At 36.4% G+C, this 20145-nt stretch overlaps 1 protein-coding gene across 1 annotated transcript; it reads left to right on the forward strand.

Moving 5' to 3' along the window:
• The first annotated feature begins 3137 nt into the window (after positions 1–3137).
• On the forward strand, positions 3138–7559 carry LOC103710552 (probable ascorbate-specific transmembrane electron transporter 1). Its single transcript, XM_008796321.4, has 4 exons — positions 3138–3361; positions 4562–4610; positions 4695–4894; positions 6932–7559. Exons 1-4 carry the CDS (start codon positions 3146–3148, stop codon positions 7238–7240), a joined length of 774 nt encoding a protein of 257 aa, XP_008794543.1. The 5' UTR covers positions 3138–3145; the 3' UTR covers positions 7241–7559.
• Positions 7560–20145: the final 12586 nt, after the last annotated feature.

Raw genomic sequence — 20145 nt, forward strand, 5'->3', positions numbered from 1 at the left:
ATTATAGCTATCATTATTAGCTTTTAATTCAACTATTCATCTGATCAAACCGGCATAACATGTTCCAATTGATAAAATATCTTGATTCGCACAGCTTGAATCCACCATAATTTACTTTTTATCTAAAGTTTTGTTGTTTCTTGCAATTATCATTAGTTAAAAGTACAGAACTTATATTTGTGAACTAACAATCATTGAGATGGAGACATACCGTCTACTAAAAATATTATAAAACTGCACACTGTGCCTTTTTTTAACGTCTAGTAGATGGATAGGCCATCAGCATATACTAATTATTGATCGAACTTGAGCACAACAAATACCAAATTTTATATAAATTTAACCGATTAAAAATGAATAGAGTTTAAGCTCGAGTTCTGATCTATGATCAGCTTTTTTTGCATGCTATATAAAATAAGTTGCTCTTCATGATTTCAATGCTCAGCCTATCATTCTTGCCTTTCTTAACTTCTACATGATGTATCAACCCCTTATATCACATGCAATACAAAAATAAATCCATCCTCACCATTTCAAAGCTTAGCCTGTCATCCTATGTGTTACTAAGTGGAGCCAACTTAAGTATTGTATAATCTTCTAGTTATTTAATACCAAAGTCTCCTGGTTTCAGAATTGACGTTGACTCATGGAAAGTGGGTCGTACTCATCCTGAATGCTAGACAAACACCCCAGGGATTCATCCTAACCTGCCGACTGATTCATATGCCATTGAGGGGGCCACCAAGTTAAAAATTAAAAATATCAATTTATGATCTAATCCATCAGCCCAACGTCCAACTTTATGTTTGGGTTTAATATAAACTGATTTAGATAGAACTGCTTGTCTAAATCTATTTATTAAATAAGTTTGGCTCAGATTTAAACCTTTGATCTATTTATCTCATTTTGACCTATTTAATAATTGAGTCAGATTATGATCCGATTCGTTTATCCTATTTAAAATATATTTTAACATATTTAACATGTTTCTGACCTGTTTAACTTGACCTGCTTAACCTATTTAACCTGTTTAAATCCATTTAACCCATTAAAAATCTGTCTGGCCCATTTAACCCATTTAGCAGTTGATAAATTAGTTATATGGGCCAAACAGGATACCTGTTTAATAAATAAGTTGGATTCAGATTTAAAATTTTGACTTGTTTAATAAATAGATCAAGTTTGGATTGATGAATTTTTTATCCAACCAGCATCTAAGCCAACTCGTATCTGACCCGATCCGACCCAACTCAACCTGATTGCTACCTCTAGTACCAGAAATTCAAATCCTCTTATGGCTGAAATTATGGATGGAGCACGAGTGCACGACCTTACCAAGATGGATACATTCCTTTGCGCTGGCCTATAAACTGGGAATTGCCCAAAAAGAAGATTTGGCTAGGAAGTGCTCAATTATCTTGTTCTAAATAAAATTTTTTCATTCAAAAAAGAAGAGTATTAGCTATATTTTGGTGGTAAAGGACCGCATGGTTGGTTGCTAGACTTCTTATAATTAACAATCTGATGGGCACCTGACTTTTCCCTTTTATTTTCTTTACAGAAAAAAGAAAGTGGAAGGAATGAAAGTCCTATGCTAGGAGAACAAGGCTTGAATCCAGATATCCTTAGCAACTTTGATAGTACCTTTTTAGGAATTGGATAATTAGATAGTGTTTCTCTATGAACAACAATCTTGGATGCTTGTCCTGATTTTTTTTAAGGCTATAGTTTCAATGGAGGGTTCATGCTTAAAATGGACAATAGAACAGATCACTCAAATAAATATCAAATTAATTATTTTAAACAATATATTGGCTTTGAATCTGGACATGGTAGAAGAGCAAGTATTTAGAAATAAGATACCAATTAACTTTGCTAACAATTATTGATAATATTAAATTGATTGCTAAACAAAATAAAAATACTCAATACATACATTTTAAGATAATTCGGTTGGATTTGTCGTAGAATCTAATGCATATACCAAATCTATAGTGTTTTCATTAAGATTTTAAAAAGAATAAAAATATTTATTTTTTTTATAGAATGGGACATCATTCCATTGATCATTCATGTAGATGCATTCTATCATTTTCTCTTTCTTTTTTTTCTTTATTTTTTCATTTTATTTCCTTTTTTCCCCTTTTTTTGTTTTTTCTTTTTCTGCTTTTATTTCTTTTTTTTCTCTTCTTTTATTTCTTTCATTTTGTTTTCTTCCTTTTTTTTTTTCTTCTTTCCTTTTTTTTTGTCCTTATTTTTTTTTTCTCCTCTTTCTCCAACTTGTTGAAATCCTACCCCTACTCCGGATTTTTTTTATTATATATAAAAAACGAGATAGCAGGAGAGCCGCCACTAGTTTAAAACTTTGATTCTAATTATCAAATACTCTGAGATATTCACATACAACGGAGGTGGATGCAGCCCATAAAATAAAAAAGAAGCAGAAAATACATAAAAAAACGAAACCAAGACGTAGTTATCCCAAACAAAATCTTCTGATTGATGAGATGTAAAGGATGCCACACAGTCTGCCGTGCTATTTGTCTCACGAAAAATATGGGCAGCTTGGTGGGGGACACTTCCTCAAAAGACTACGGATGTCATGTAGCAGCCGCAGCTCATCCGCCATAAGACTCGAATCTCGGATCTACTCGATTAACATGGTTGAGTCTCTTTTCAAGACAACATAGTCCGCGATCATAGAAGATATTCTCCTGCTGGGCCGTGACCGCAGCACCTACCGCAGTCTGATAGAAGATACTTTGATCTATTTTTTCTTCTCTCCCTTCTTTTTTTACGTGTCCACATGTCCACGGTGGACCATATTCATCTAGAAATTTCTCGCCTCTTACCTCGCTCCATTACATCACCGCGGACCAACCAGACAGATACAAATGTTCTTCAAAATACAAAGATAGATTTCATGTTCGATCTTCTTCCGCCTTTTTTTTTTGTTTTTTTTTGGTAGAAATCTTCTTCCGCCTTCCCACCAACTTCGCCCGTCAATGTCTGGAACATGCGCCCAAACAGAGGGACCCACCCATGACGTATGTGCTTCCGAAACTGATGGAAATCGGACGGCCCGGATCTCGCGGCATCCGGTTCCAAAGTAATAATTCATAATTATCGCCCAAGGTAAAGACAAATGCCTTCCGGGATCGCTCGTCTGAGAAGTAAGGAGAACAGAAGAGAGCAGAGGAGAGGAGAAGAGATGGGAGGATTGCCGGGGGTGAGGGCGTTGCCGTTCACGTTCGCGTCGCACGTGCTGGCGGCGGCGGCGGCGGCGATGGTGCTCGTGTGGAACATCCATTTCCGGGGAGGGCTCGCCTTCGAGTCCACCAACAAAAATCTCATCTTTAATGTGCGTTATCTTCGATTTCCTTGTTTGTTATGCTTCATCCTTTGCTGTTCTTTATTTCATCTTCTTGGGATTTTATGAGAGAAAATTTATGTTGTGCATTAAATTACTCCTCTTTTTTTTTGGGTGGGGGGGGGGGGGGGGGGGGGGGTGGTGTTGGAGTTGGAAGGTGACATGATTGGTGTTTTCTTTAGTTTAATATAACCTTGTGGTACGACATACGTGAGTGGAGTGGGTCTGATGGTTTTGATTGGGTGTTCCATGTAGTGTGATTGTTACTTTTATTGGAAGTTGCGGTGTTTGTGTTTTTCTTGTTTTATTTTTTGGATTGGAGATGATTGATGCCCTCTAATATTTGTGAATTTTCTATATTTTTATGCTTTTATAGATGTTTTTGGACAATTTTTAATGGACGCAGGATGCGCCTCTTGCTCTGTCAAACAAAAATGGCTCCTTTTAAAGAACATCCTTCTTCTGTTTTTCAGCTCAAAATAGCTCTTTTAAATAATTTCGATGCTCAAAGAACTTTTGGTTTTCAGCTTAAAAAGTCCTTCTAAATAAGTTTGATACCTAAAGAATATTGATCATATTAAATGACACATGCTTCTTGTTTGGTGAGATCTGACCAATGGTCTGTCATAACGAGGAGAATCCATCTTTACTGGAGATTATCAAACCAATGAATTTTGAATGTTAATTTCTTTTCTATGATCTCAATAGCAAGTTCAGTGGTTCACCACTATTCTCAATAGCAAGTTTATATGTTATTAGACGCCCAGTGTTTAACACATACTGTATAACTGATATCGCGAGGACTGTGACTAAACACATTAAAATTTGGTTAAATTTGAACTTACAAAATTTAAGATTGCTCCCATGTTTGATCTTAATTGCTTTTGTTCTAGTTGCTGATTTGACACAACTTTTTTTGGGGGGGCATGAAAGTCGATCATTTTTCCCCATCGCTCAGACTGCCACTTTGTTGAATTATAATCTAGATTGCATTAGAGAACTTCATTCCAACTGCAATTATCATCTTTTCCACATAATCTGTTGTTTTGTTTCTTTTGTTTTCTAAAGATGAAACTATTGATGTTGTTTTACTTGTCAGAAGAGATAGATTTGATGAAATGGGAAAATATGGAATAATTTCTTATTGCTTAAACATTCACGATTGGTTTTTGTAATTTTTTACTGTTGCAGGTTCATCCGGTTCTTATGACAATTGGATTCATTATCATGGGAAGTGAAGGTAAGCAAGCTGAAGGACATTGATCATTAGCCTTGTATGTTTTATAATGGATATATCGTTTCTTTTTTTCAAACTGATATGCAGCTATAATGAGTTACAAAGCTTTCCCCTGGAGTCATGAAGTACGTAAAGTGGTTCATTTGGTTCTTCATGCAATTGCTCTTGTACTTGGAGCTGTGGGAATCTATTGTGCATTCAAGTTTCATAACGAAAGTGGAATTGCTAATTTGTACAGCTTGCATTCCTGGGTTGGGCTTGGTACTATCTGCTTATATGGCATTCAGGTGAATTACAACAATCTACACTGTAATGCTCTGACAAACTAGTTTAAGTTGTTATGCATATTAGAAATGAATCCTTATGAGAATGCATGTCGTGCATTTCTAAGTCATAGACACATACTCTGTTAGCATGTGAATCGACAAAAGACAGATGCTGCAAACTGCATGCGCAATTGTATCAAAAAGCAGCGCAATTGTATCAGATAGCAGCATGGTGTTAGATATGGCTAGGATATAACAAAAGACTTCAGATACATTTAGGATACTTATTGAATATGTTTTGGTTTGACATAGAGAGGTGCTGATGTCTTTCTTTTGGATGAGTGTTTAACGACGAATACTATAGATTGATATGAGTATATGGAGTGTGGACTATGGTCTGTTCATTTGAATGATGATATGTATGTATGGTCATGTATGGTCACATAGCTTGTGGATGGCCGTGCAGTTTGTAGATGTTGATATTGTTGAATGGAGTAAGAACTATGTTATTGTGACAAAAGCCACTACACTATAGAAACTTTTTTTTCTTGCATATATATATATATAACGTGTGCTTATTTTTGTTATATCGCAATTGTATCATATCCAAATTTTTTTCAACATTTGTCATATTGATATATTTGTATTATACATGATCTCAAGTGCTGACCATGCTGGTTGGCACATTCTATGCAAAACCAGTACCAGTACCTAGCATGGGTCAGCACAGCACTCACCTAACTTTTTTAATAATTTTAATTAAAAAATAGTATGTTCTAGCAAAGTGTGGGGCTTAGCATGGCATAGCACATACTATGTTGGAGGGTGTCTAGCATACTTGCATCAATATTTAAAACCTTATGGTGTTCTATTGTATCATTATCACAATCCTATATCCATATTGATGCTCATAGACATGGATTAATGATTACAAATTTACAACTGAAAATAAGAAAGACCTTGTTGATAGTGTGGGGCTTAGCATGGCATGGTACATACTATGTTGGAGGGTGTCTAGCAAACTCACAGCAATATTTAAAACCTTTCAGTGTTTTATTGTATCATTGTCCCAATCTTATATATATATTTGATGCTTCATAGACATGGATTTATGATTACAAATTTACAACTGAAAATAAGAAAGACTTTGTTGATGACAAGTAACAGTAGCAGTGTGAAAAACAGCAAGACAAGCAGCAGATATTGCATTAACAGAAGTGGCAATTCCTCAAAAAAGATATTTCTCTACTTGTTGCTTACAATAACATTCAAAGTGGCAACACTTATGTCAGCATCACTCACAAGATGCATTTTAAGCAACACAAAACAGCATCTATCCTGGTGATCTTCATGCACTGTATTCATCCTATCTTATTATCATAACATTTGTAACTATATCGTCTTCCAAACATTTTTATGAGTTAATATTCACTGCCATTATTGCTTATCATTTCTTGATAAAACCCATGAATATTAGTACTACTTGAGCAGTTTGGAGTTTTAGTTATTAAGTCAAGGAGGGTGTTAGTTCTAAGTATAGAATTTGAACTTTTCATATCTAGAAGCCTGAATTTTCATAACTATAATAAAGATTATGAAGAATTGTCTTAGATGTTTTTGGCTATTAGCTTTGAAGACTGAGAAGTTTCAAATAGGAGAGGGTTCGATTAAATCCATCGAGTTGTATGAAATGAGGGAGACCTGAAAATATAGATGGCAGCTCGGAAACTATGAAACTTAAAATATTGAATAAACTGGTGAAGAGGTGAAAATTTTTTAAATAAGACAAATGAAAAAGAGAATTTCATGATGTTATTAGAATTACACAAGTATTTTTGGGGCCATCATGGTAGATCAGCAGTCAGCAGCATAATTATATCTTTTTTCTAATTATTTTTTGGAAAAAGAGAAGGATTAGTTGCATTTCAAAATGATTTGCTACACGCACATGTTATCATTGTATTGTTTTAATTTCTCCTCATGCACTCTGTTTATGGAGCTTTTCTGCATCAATATTTGGTATTTATTTCAGCTTTTCTTCTGCTTTTATTTTTTCAGTGGATTTTTGGCTTTGTCACCTTTTTCTTTCCTGGTGCTGCCCCAACTCTCCGTCGTGATGCTCTTCCTTGGCATGTATTTTTTGGGCTCTTCGTCTACATATTGGCCTTGGCCAGTGCAGAATTAGGCTTTCTGGAGAAGCTCACTTTCCTACAGAGCACAGGCCTCGCCAAGTATGGTTCAGAAGCCTTCCTCGTAAATTTCACAGCTCTTGTTGTGATATTGTTGGGAGTCTCTGTTGTGATATCTGCTATTGCTCCTGCCCACATTGAAGATCCCCATAGTTATACTGCAATATCAGAAAATTAGTATATTTTAAAAATTCTCTGATGACCATGATTCTCTCTTATCGAAACATTATCACTTCTACATATATTTACCTCTGCATATCCTTCTATATTAGGCTTGCATGACCCCCTCTTGAGTAATTTGTTGGTTGAATGGATCTTTGAAAGAGGGATTTGTATGGGCTCTTTTGTATGCAAAGTTTCTATCCTGCTGAGAAAAGCAAACATCTAATTGAATCACTTGCTTTTGCAATCTGTATTGTCTTTAATTAATTATCTTTTCTTCTACGTTGCCTTTCAGTGGAACTTAAATCATATTTAAAATATTTTGAACATTGTAACTTCTTTTCTAGTGGTATTAATATTTGTGACTGCATGTTTAAACTATGCAAAGGTTACTTGGTTGTGGAAACTTAATTTTTCTTTTGCTTTCATGCTAATTTTATTTTGTAATTAAAAATTTTAATGAGCTATTGAAGATATCATTTAATGGATAATGGCTTAAAAATCAAGGGAATAAAAACATATTAGTATTTGTCTTCGCATATGATGATGCTGTTGTTGCTTGAAATGGCATTGTCTAAACCTGTATTCGTTTCCTTGGCTGAAGCTGACATACTGCCGACAAAGTTGATAAGGAATTTATGTTCATATATTCTTTTATGGGGAAATCTGATGCCAGATATATTCACTGTTAATTAGTGTTGACACTGGCAAGTGGGGAAAAAGTGTTATAATGGCAAGAGGAGAAATAAAGTCATGAAAAATTTTAGATAAGCAATATTAGAAGAGTACAAGGAAAAAATGATATTACCACTTCAGATTGGGAATTCTGAAAGGCCCCCTTTACAAAAGCTTATGGCTTAAGCTCATCAACTTAATCGTCAGAAACAGCAGGCCAACCTTAATTACAGAAGTTCAGAAATCATTGTAGGCAGATCTAATGGTTAGTTTTGTTGTAAATTGAAAACTTGTTTATGATATGAGATATATTGTTTACTCTTCTGGAAACTTTTAGGTGACATGGAATCTATGACTCCTTATCTCCATCATGGGGAACAATCAGAGAAATGGTTTATATTCCATTATATGATAAATTTCAATTCTTTGGGCACTGTATCCTACTTCCTCACAAAACAAAGTTTGAAAAAGAAACGGTAGGGAAAAAAATAATTAAAAAGGAAAAGAAAAATATAAAGAACTTTAAGTCAAGGCAAATAACAACCATGCTACATAAACATCTTGATTGGGGATGTTAATAAGGAGCAATTAATTCTGGGCATTTCATTCAGGTCCTAAATCTAAGACCAATCCAACCAAATCCAATAGGCCTAATCCTGTCCCGACCTAGTCTGACCATATTTTTCCCTTGCCTACTGAACCTGACCTTCCCAACCTGAAAAGGGGAAAAGAAAAAGGGAAAAAGGGCAAAAAGTATGAGCATGAAAGCAAAGTTGTGCCTCTTTGTAGAACATCAAATATTACCCTGTTATCTGCAAATCCTAAATAATGTCACTTTTACTTCAGGAATTTCTGAAGAAACAAGAATAGTTAGAACTACACTGTTATCATAGAATAGAAATGGCCGGTACTTTTTCCTATTTTCATTTATGAAGATTATCGAGCTCTTCCGACTCTTTATAGGATCATGAGATATGGTGAGGGTGGTGGTGCTTGGCCTTAAATTACTAGTAGGGCTGCAATCGAGCCGAGCTGAGCCGAATAGTTAAAAGCTCGCGCTGGACTCAATTCAAATTATTTGGACTCGAAACTTGACTCGAGACAAAGCTAATAATATCTTCATGTTAATAACTTTCCGAGAAGGAGGAGAACCTGTTGAAGATTGATTGCCAAAGCTTCATACAAGTAGCTAATCTTTCCCCATTTCACTACGCAAAGGGGGGAATAGAATAGATTGAGACGCATGGATATTGAACTAGAGAAGGTTAGTAATATTATATATTTTATATTTTTCTCGTTTTGAAGATTAAATTGTCTCTTCTATATCATCCAGGTTTAGTAATATATTAAGATGCTAACCCTCAAAACGTGTGAATTAATAAGAATATGCACTGGTAAAGTAAACTTTTACGACGTTGATGTAAAACTACAATAAATTGGCCATGCTGCGCTATCCCGAACAAAGGGGAGGAGATATCCTAAACTAAATGGGAATAGGCTAAACCATGGCACCTCCAAAGAATCTCCACACTCTCTAAGCCGAGAAGCAGCTGAAAACGATATCCTCCTTTGTCCCGGCCCCCACCAACTTGCCACCCTTCTCCCTCCCGAACCCGGCCATCCAAGCGTTCGTCGGCTTCTTCTCCTCGCCGGCCGATTCCGAGACCACCTCCCGCCGTTTCCCATCGTCGGCGGCCACCCGCATCTGCCTCTCTCTCCGCCGTTTGATCACGTATTCCTCCGAGATGTACACGTCCATCGCCGATTTGAATTACCCACAATGCCCTCCCCTGGTGCCTGTTATAGCTCTTGCTATAGCTAAGCAGGCAAAGTTAGGGAGGGCTCTGCAGCTGGTAGCAATGTGGGGTATGGCTTCGGAGAAGAGATTGGCGAAGCTGTGAAGGTGGGGTGGTATTTATGGCGACGTAGTAATTGGAGGTGGTAGGAATCCAGTGGGCACCAGTCCCAGTTTCTCTCCTGCTGTTTCTAGTAGAGAATGGAATGGAATGGAAAGTATTCACCAAAAAGGTGGCGTTGGGTCCTTCCAAATGCCTTCATGGCCTTTGGGCTGGGGTGGCTGGCAACATACGTGGCCGCCACGTGTCCAAGTAGCAGCTGTTCTCATGCATGGAACGTAGGCAGTGGTAAAGGGAAAACAAAAGTAACAGGCTTTTGTATCTTTTAGCTATGGAATACGTTGGGCAGTGGTGCTGTAAACCGACCACACCATTGCAACTCTGCTTGAGGTTAAGAAGAAAACAAGAATATAATTTTATTTGTTTGAAGTTTGTGATTTGTAATCCTGAGTGTGGCAAGCATGCACAAAGATTGCAAGAAATGGCAAGTGAAGGTACATATGGAGCTGGCCCATTGTTTTGGCATAGGCCATAAACTTTAATAAAAAGAATGGAAGAATTAGGAAGAGGTTTTTTTTAAGTTGACTGAAGATTAGTAAGTAGACATCCAAGTCAAAAAAAGGAGGGTGTAAATCCACATCACAGAGACCACAATTTTGGGCCCCTGGTTTTAGGAGGAGGATGCCTTCCACTTGGGTTTATTGTTTCTTAGGGCATTAAGCTTGAGGTTTAGTACAATATTGGAGATCAAGGAGTTTCCTGCTTGATTGGAGCAAACAGTGGGCTTTTTTACGGCGGGCGGGAGGGGGGAATGGATGTAACCAGGTGGGGAACAGCGTGGGATTATATACTCTAATGCTTTGGGTCATGCGAAAAGAAGTTTCTGAGTAACTAAGGGTCCTATGGTGGTATTGCATGACAGTGCTGCTTTCTTTTTTTTTTTTTTTTGCTAGGAACAGTGCTGCTTTCTTTCGGTAGGGGGATCGAAGTCCTTGTCTTGCCTCGAGATGTTCAAAATATATATAATGGATGGAAGTTTGTTGATTTTTATTTTTATACATGGCCATAGATACTTTGAAACATGTACTGCTTCTTAAAAACTTGTTTGGTTTGCACAAAAAAAAAAAAAAAATCAACAGAAAATAAAGAAAGTGCTTCATATTTTCTTGAAGTTTTGCAAAAAAAAAAAAAAAAGAGACGAAAAAATAGCTTTTCTATGAAAATAAAGTTTTCATAGTTTATATAAAAGAAAAACTCTAATGAGACATGAAAAAGTCACTTTTCCACGCACTAAAAACTCTGTCTCTTTATTAAGAGTATAACAAGAAAATAGATGCTTAACCAAACAAAAAGCATTCTGAAATGTGTCATTTTTCGATGGTCGACTAAACATGTAAAAAAATATTTTTTCAAGTATCATATACCTATGCATCAACTTTCTGTAAAAAATATTTTAGTAAAAAAAATCGCAAACTAAACGAGTCCTAAATTTAATAAGGGATGGAGTACTCTCCTGTACTAAAATGTGCTGAAAGATGAGAACGAAGAACATGAGCATTATCTTTATGAGAGGCCCTCAATATGTATGCGCAAATCTTGGACACATGCTACATTCTATTTCATGCTTGCTAGAATTCTAAACATGACTTGTTAATTTTAGGCATATCATCAAAGAAAAATGCTAGACCAACATAAAACAAAAAAAAAAACCATAAGAAATTAGGTTAAGGGTTCGGCGCTACAGGCTTCGGTCATGGACCTCTTTTTAGGCAATAGTTTTTGAATGCTGATCCTAGTTTCTTCCATGTTATTCATGCGCTTTCATGTTGAGTAACTTTTAGATTTTATTGTGATTTCTTGTTTACGATAACTTGGAGTCTTCCTAGGAAGCCCACCAACATCACATGAAATATAATTTTATAGATTTGTTAGTGTTATCAAAACAACAACCTTATGGCCTTAATCATTATAAACCCTCAAATCCTTCGATATGCATGGATGATTTCACATTGTACCTACCTCCATCAAAGCCTCAGCTTGCATGCTAGAATGATCCAAGGTGGTATAAAATAGAAATAGATCCACCATCATGATGATGCAACCATAGAAGAGATGACATGGATTACTTTCTTTTCCTCCCTCCCTTCATTGTTACTATGCCAATTGTCAACTGTTGAACTTGTTTCATTTAAAACAGAGCATTCATTACTGGATAAATAATATGATTTTGTTTGAACGAGATGGGAGAGCCAAGTTCCACAGGAGAATTCATTATGAAAACCTTCCATTCTGAAAAATTAAGAAAAGATCCTATGTAGAACGACGTAGTCTATGTCCTTTGATTCCTAATGAAAGTTGGTCTCAGAATAATATATACCTCAGACTCTTCATTACACTGTTTGCTTTATCAAGAAGTCCAAATTAGTGGAGGTAACTTCTTACAGCGACCTTTATTCTTCAACAGCTTATTCAAGGACCATCAGATTCTTCATGCAAATTAACTCACATGTGAATATTGCACTATTAGTCTTTTCGTCTGCAAATAATAATAATAATAATAATAATAATAATAATTCAGCTAATTGATCGGTCTTTTTTTTTTCTAACCTTCTTGTGTATGGAGTCTGTTTTTAGAAAACAATCGTATAAACATCTTCAAAGTTGGTGAAAAGCGTGCACGTACACACATATATACATACATACTGTAAAATATTTTAATAAGAACATACGTTGCCTCTATGAATTTGGGTGTCCTATGTTTCTATAAACATTCAAGCATCTTTTTTTCTTGGCATGGTGAGGAGTTGCGAGTTCAAAGGAGCACAAAAAGCCTCACTAAAAGAAAAAGAAAAAGAACATACGTTGATCATTAGGTTCCCCCTTTGAGATTTGTGTTGAGACTTCAAAGTGCTTTAAGATCTGTGGGGTAGGTGATCAACGATGATTTCGCGCGCGAAAGATACAATCCGGTCGACGCCTGGTGAGGTCCATCGAACAAAGAAAAAGGCTGCACTCATACTATATGGGACCCTTAAAACTCAAAAATAAGATTTTTTCTTAGAATAAGCGAACATACTTTTTCTTAGAACGAGAAATAAGTACTTAAATAAAACACGTATCTTCCTACAGCCATAAAGTAGTCTACCTACCGTTCAAAGAGCATGGAAACAAGGAGAATCTCTTATCTAACTTAATCACAATATTTTTTTAAAAGTGCTACTTTAGTGTAGATTTGAAAGCAGTCTTACAATTTGGGCCAGCAATGAACACTTTAAAAGAAAATATAGAAAAAAAAATGGTGGTAAGCTCAGCAAATCACAGATACCATTTGGCAGTGGAATATTGAATCTATAAAACTCTCCAATTATTACATGGTTAATTGTTTATAGAACATTTTAGGTCCTATGCTATTTAACATAGATCTCCATGATTGCATCAACTAATTTATGTATCTTTGGTATAACTATAATGATTCTCTTCCAAAGTTTCTTATATGTACTCATGATCTTATCTACTCCTTGTCGCTGTTTCACAATAAAGTATAGCCATTTGGAAGAGCATTATACTAGAAATATAGTCCTTTTATTTATCTAAATTTAATGGGATATTGAAAAAGCAATGATACGCCACCAAGGTGGTAGCCTAGTGGTAAAGGGGCTTAGAATCTATCCGAGTTGTCCAGGTTCGAAATGCACGGGCGTCGATTAAATCGGGAGACCGCATGCCCCATGCGTGGATGGCCCAGTGGGGTTTTTCACCGGTTGGAGAGGGCACACAGAAACTTGCGACCCACATCGAATATTTTTCAGTGGAAGAGGGGCTCAGTGGGGGCCCCTACATGGGTGGAGTTCTGCCCCTCCCCCTCCCCTCCTATTTTTTACCAAAAAAAAAAAAAGAAGCAATGATATGGACACGAAGAGGGACATGTTTTTTTTCTGATTTTTTTTTGAACTTTTGATAAATTTTGGATAGATGGCTTCCTCTCCCATGCCCAATTAACCAATGTTGGTAGCTTAACAGACGTGAAGCCTAGGCACACTTTTCTAATAACAAGATAGCTAGGTGAGATGCATGACTCCAATGACACAGATGTGTACAATTCTTGCTAGGTCAAATGTTTAACCAATTTTGTCGCATCAAGAGGCTAGGCGCCCCTGGGCTAGGTTGGGTCATGAGGCCCCACAAAGAAAGCAGCAGTGTGTAGATTAATTGCATGTTCCCAAAATCCAAATGTCTTATGTGCAATTTGCCGCATACAGTTATTAAGTTGCTTTCTTTGTTCCGACAGAGAGTTGAACTAATATCACATCGGTTATTCATTGAGGAGATCTTGAGTACTTATACAGCACCAAAAAACTTAAAAAATATCTTTTGGATAACTATTTTGGATGAGATTATAAATTGTTATAAATGATATCAAAACAGACCCGATCCATAATCTATATAGAGCAGCACGAATTTGAATTCTTAATTCTTCCGGTGTTGGTCACCCACTACTATTCTCCTTTGTTTGGTTCTACTACCAATTAGTTGAGTTTGTGCATCAGTTTCTAACACCTGCCAATATCTAATATCCAATGTCTTTTTCGAATTCAAGCGGAGACGGCTTCACTTCATCTACCCATTGTGCAAAATCTCAGAAGATCGAATCTTTGAAAGGGTCTCTTAGTTGGTGGAATCTTGAACCTAACTCTTGTCTGATATAAAAAAAGATGATTGGACAAGGAGAGGGTGATGATAATAATAAAAATAGGTAGATCCAAGGTGGAGCATTTTTAAGCCAACTCATATAATATTAACCACATTGAGGCTATATTACAAGACTCTGCAACAAATCTTCCTGTTGAATATTTTATTTTCTGATTTCTATAAATATATTTATACATTCATGTATAATATATCATGGTACGTCAACCAATCAGAACTTTCTATGAAGTCTCCAACTAATTAATCAAAGCTCGCCATGTGGCCGACTCTAAAGACGTACGGAGAGTCCTTTAAATTTTAAACTCTCCCTAGCTGGCAATATCTCAACCATGATCGCAAATAATTTTCATAACCATATGACGAATGAATGAGATGTGCGGAGCATGATGCATGAGCGAAATGCCCATGCATGATCTTCCGAACATGCAATCGGTTACCAAACACAATTGTTCAGCACTATGGAACTCTTCGGCGACGAGCACTGATCCTCGTCTATATAAACTTTTCCTAGGGGGCTCTCTAAGTAAGTCCTCTTATGCCCTTGTGCTGTCACTCTGCGGTTTTTACAACATCTTCGTTGTTCCGTAAAAATCTGTTTGACTTTAGCATTGGAGGATCTTCCGCCGGATACTCTCCGACAAGAAGACTTTTTTGTCTTTGCTGTTTCAGATCAGAGTCGGCATCAGAATGAAAGTTCAAGCATGATCTTGTCCTCCTAATACCACATTGGGAGCGACCACTATTAGAGCCCTCGCCATCCTAACATAGCCGCTGCTGAAATTACCATTTGTCCCAAAAGCTTAAGCTGATAGGATGAGGTAGATTTATTTATATATTTATGTTTTCTTACACTCCCCTCACATGTGGGCCGGACTTTCTTTTTAAAGAGTGAGCCCAACATGTGAAATTTTTTTAATAATGGGGTTAAAGAGTGCAAAGACAGGGTTCAAACTTAGAACCTCTGCTCTGATACCATGTTGAAATCACCATTTGTCCCAATAGCTTAAGCTGATAGGATGAGGTAGATTTATTTATATATTTATATTTTCTTAGCTGCCACCATATTGCCATCTTGAACATACATCGTGATCTTCAACCGACTATTACAGTCTGAGCAACTGATCATCCGAGCATTTTAGTAACTCAGCCAGCTCGACATTTTGGTCAGGCCAATTTTCAGTGGCATTATATACCATAGACACACATAGACAAAAGAAAGCCAACCTACATAGAAGACCAGCCAAAGATTGTGGTCTCAGCTTGAACATACTCTGAATGGGACTAGTAGCTGAAATTTAACTCCCAAGACAACTTACCTAAGCCAGGATGGAGATGCCAAAGAAAAACTACAGCAAAGAGAAGGATGGGAAGAGAGAGGACAAAAGTAAAAGTTGGGCTACCGACATTAAAAAAACTTTGGATTCCGTATTCCGAATATAATGCAAAGCCAGGCTTTAGAAACGGCAAAGCGAAGGCAAGGGCGTTGTTTTCCGACTGTTCATGCCCCTAGAGCTAGGGCCTACAGTCTTGTGAAAACCAGATGCTGTTTAGGTCTACATTGGCTTGTTCCCTTTTCTTTTCCTTTTAAAAAAAAAAACAAAAAACTAGACATTAGCTTCTCTTCTTTTTTTTTTTGCTTAAAAAAAAAGAAAAGGGTGGAGGAAGGGACAAGCCCAACCCCCGCGTAATAGCCCCCATTGGTCCCTATCCCGCCAGGAGAATGTTCGATGCGGGCAGAAATGATCATGTGTTGGGCACCCCGGCCGGTTTTACTCATACCCTTTCCACTCGTGGGCCCGGCTCGATTATCTTTTTGGGCTCCGGCACGAAACCACATGTGAGTACGTCACACCTGACACCACTAAGGCTATCAGCAGAGCATACGCCCTTCCAAGGGCCGTGTTCGAGCAAGGAGCATCCGGTCTCCACAATTTAATCGACATCCGTGCGTTTCGAACTTGGAACCACTTGATTGGAAGTAAGGTCACGCTCCCACTGGGCTACCACCTTATTGGTATTAGCTTCTTATTTTTTTCTTTGTTTTTTTCCAAAGCACTTAGTATATCTAAATGTCTCAAAACCCAATCGTGCAATCTTTTCGTAGACACATGGGTCCTGATTGTTTAAAGATAATGACCACTGTAAGATCATAATAATGGATGATATAGCACTTTAGAAAGCCTCTTTTTATATGTAACATACAAAGGGATAATGAATACTCAAATGATGAACATTATTTAATTTATTATGCTCTATTAGCCATTACACAATGGGAGTGATGGTGTTCTTTTTTTGACTATATATAAAATAATTAATTAATTTTAAGAAAAATTGATTCAGAAAGTTGAGCAAAGTTTTTGAAATTTATATTCGATATAATTACAATTGATCCAAATAATCAAACAACAACTAGAAATAGATCTACTAGAATAGAAGAAACCAGTAAAAAGGTTCTAGATGGTCATATAAATTGAAGAATAGGAGGAAGAAAATGAGAAAAAATCGACGGAAGATCATGAAATTCATTCAAAAAAAGCCAAACATGTGGTAATTTATACTGATAATGAGAATAATACAAATTCTATTACATAGAGGGAGAGAGAAGCGGTAATCAAAATAATATATATAATGTTTGAATAGTGGTTTTCCCAAAATAAAGCCATTATTTTGCTACTTTTTTATTCACTAACAGCAATTGTTGTTATTAATTATTACTTTATTTTAAACTACCTAGTCAAAAAGAGGAATTAGGCAAATAAGGTGGTATCTCCATTAAAAGTATTTGTATATCTATTATACCATGAAACCAAAACTCCACGTATTATCGCCATCTATTTATTGGTTTACATGTTTCCACATTGCTACAATTACTTCTATATTAAATAAGTTTACCTCCAAAAATTAGAAGCATATATATTGAATTCTATAAATAAAAAATTAACATATTAGTCTCTTATGTGCATCGCAACTGCTAAGAATGTCATGAAAATAATCACATACATAGCATGGGCTAAGATCAAGTGTATGTGGTACTAAAAATGTGGCATTTGGGTGTTAGAACATGAGGCCAATCCTCTTAAAATGTTTTTTTTTCTTCCCAAAATTTACCTAACTCTTGTTTGGAAAATGTTGTGGGTGGGCCTTGAGAAAACAAAATCCTCCTTGATTTATGGGTTCTTGCACATATTAGATGCGAGGGCTACTTAAAAAAGAGTCATGAAATACTTATCCATTGTTCCATTTAATCCACTTGACGTGTTGACATGAAAGCCAACTTGGTTCTGCCAAATCATCAAATATGAAAGGGGCTCTTAAATCACATAGTCCCACTTCATTGATGAACAATTAATGCAAAACGCCAAAGCAACTATCATATAAACGGACAATAGAGCGTGAGAAAAACTTTGAAAACCAATTCAATCATAATAAAATTGCAAGTACATATCCATATTAGCTCATGCTGCCTGAAGCAAACCACAACATCTCGATTGTGTTCTTTTGAGAAATCAATAAGATACATTGTTCTTTCCAAAATTATCACTTTACGATTGTTTAAAAAAATTAGTTGGAAGATATTATTTGAATTTTTTGATCCTATATAAATACTCAAAATTTACATAGCACATAACACATAGTCGATGTGGACTAAAAATATGTCTGCACGGATTCTTATATATTCTTTCCGTTTAAGCTTTAGCGTTCTCATCAAACTAAGGATTGAAAGTCATTTAAATCTAATCATAAGCAACATAGTCGACTTTTGGCCAATCCCAATATATTCATACTGTAGTGTTCTCTAGTCCACATAGATATAATATAGATTCGTCTGTTACCATTGTTACACCCCAAGATCTTATCTAAAAAAAATAGTCGAAAGGTATTATTTATGCTCTTCGGTTCTGCACAAGTACTTAAGATTCATCCAGTGCATTACCGACATAAGATTAAATATATATATCTATATCTATACGAAACCTCATAATATTAAAATATCAAATTTGAAAATTATAGATATTATTTCTCAAAAAATGAGGCTTTTCACTTCTCACTTCATTAGCCAAAAAAAAAAAATCTTGTAGTCTTTTGCACTTCCTTCATCAAAAGCAATGTAAAACCTAAATCCAAGCAATAACCTTCCGAAGAGAGAGCAAGGGTCCCATCACACCTGCTCAATAGTGCACATGTCGCCATCATGTTTGGTGCTCGTCTGCGGTATACTGTTCAGCACTATCTTCTTTATAATTACTTTCCTACTATTATTATTATTATTATTATTATTATTATTATTATTATTATTAGTCAATTAATTAAAATTTTATATACAATAGTCTATTTTCTTTGCCAAACATAGCCGTTCGAGTATTTCACAAAGATTGTAAAACAGCAAAACTTAATTCTCATGTTTGCTGTTGATCATGATTAGCAAACTTGATACTCAACCTTGCTCCCTAAATTTTAGAGGATTCAATAAATATCGAAGTTGGTCACGTCGACCTAAGATTTTTATGCAAAAAAATTAGCTATGTTTACGGTGAAATCTTATAGGAAATGCTATCTAAGACTCCAATCTTGATCTTATAATTTTCTATGATTTGAAAACTTGATGCTCGTGTTATCTAATATAGCAGCTTCATACCTATAATTTTTTCTTTTTCTCTTAATTTGTCCCGAAACTCTCCTCCAATATAATCTTAGAGAGCCAATCTCTGACTTGTGGAGTTTCTTGATTTTTCATTAACATTTAGGCGACCAACCACTTGCTAACTAACGTAAACTTCATTGGAAGGAATAAAATTATAAATAATAAATTAAATAAAAACACAGACGTAAGTGGCTTAGCACTACACGCTAGAGACCTAAGTGGGGTGTTAAATGTTGCACTCAAAATCGTTTGTGCACGGAAGCTGAGCCATCCAGTTGACAGCTGACCCTTCTATTTTTTTTTTTTTTCCTTTTTTGGTACAGTAGCTCAAACAAGGGATATGCAAATACGGCTAATAAAATCAGAAAATAAAATACTATATAAAAAATCTGACATCGGTCCATAGTCTGCCTAGACGAAGCCTCTAGAATAGTAAGCCGTAAAAAAAGCTACCCAGTCTACTGCATTGTTCATCTTTCGATATACGTGCATAGCCTAATGGAATGTGCACTCTCTCAATAATTTATCGATCCTTGACTAAAGCGGTCTTGATTCCGGATTTACTCGATCACCGTGGCCGAGTCTCTCTCGAGGAGTCTCGGTCTGCGTCCAGTATCCACCTTGCAAAGGAGATACCTTTTCAGACAGCTCGAAGCTCGATGCACACTACTGACGAGTCGAAGATCTACCGCCCATATGCCGCTACGGATCTTTTCTCCATTTCTTTTTTTTTTAATTACCATTTGGAGAGATACCTTGGGCCACACGTCCATCAAGCCGATGGCTTGTAAGCAAACTCCTTACAACCTGTCCGGATTCCAAAACCACCAGCACTAACGGACCCGTTAATTAACCCCAGTCCAAGCGAAAGATTAGCTGGCAAACTGTACGTTTCATGCAAGCGACCCCGCCACCGCCGTTTGTCGGAAGAGACCCCTAACGGCCGTTCACCCTTACTCGGCGCCCCCGGTCATCCTGCGCCTAACTCACCGCCCCCGCACTTATTACCCGACCCCACCTTGCACTCTGCCAAGCCCAACA

This window comes from Phoenix dactylifera, unplaced genomic scaffold (assembly GCF_009389715.1).
Source record: "Phoenix dactylifera cultivar Barhee BC4 unplaced genomic scaffold, palm_55x_up_171113_PBpolish2nd_filt_p 000860F, whole genome shotgun sequence".
NCBI classification, from domain to species: domain Eukaryota; kingdom Viridiplantae; phylum Streptophyta; class Magnoliopsida; order Arecales; family Arecaceae; genus Phoenix; species Phoenix dactylifera.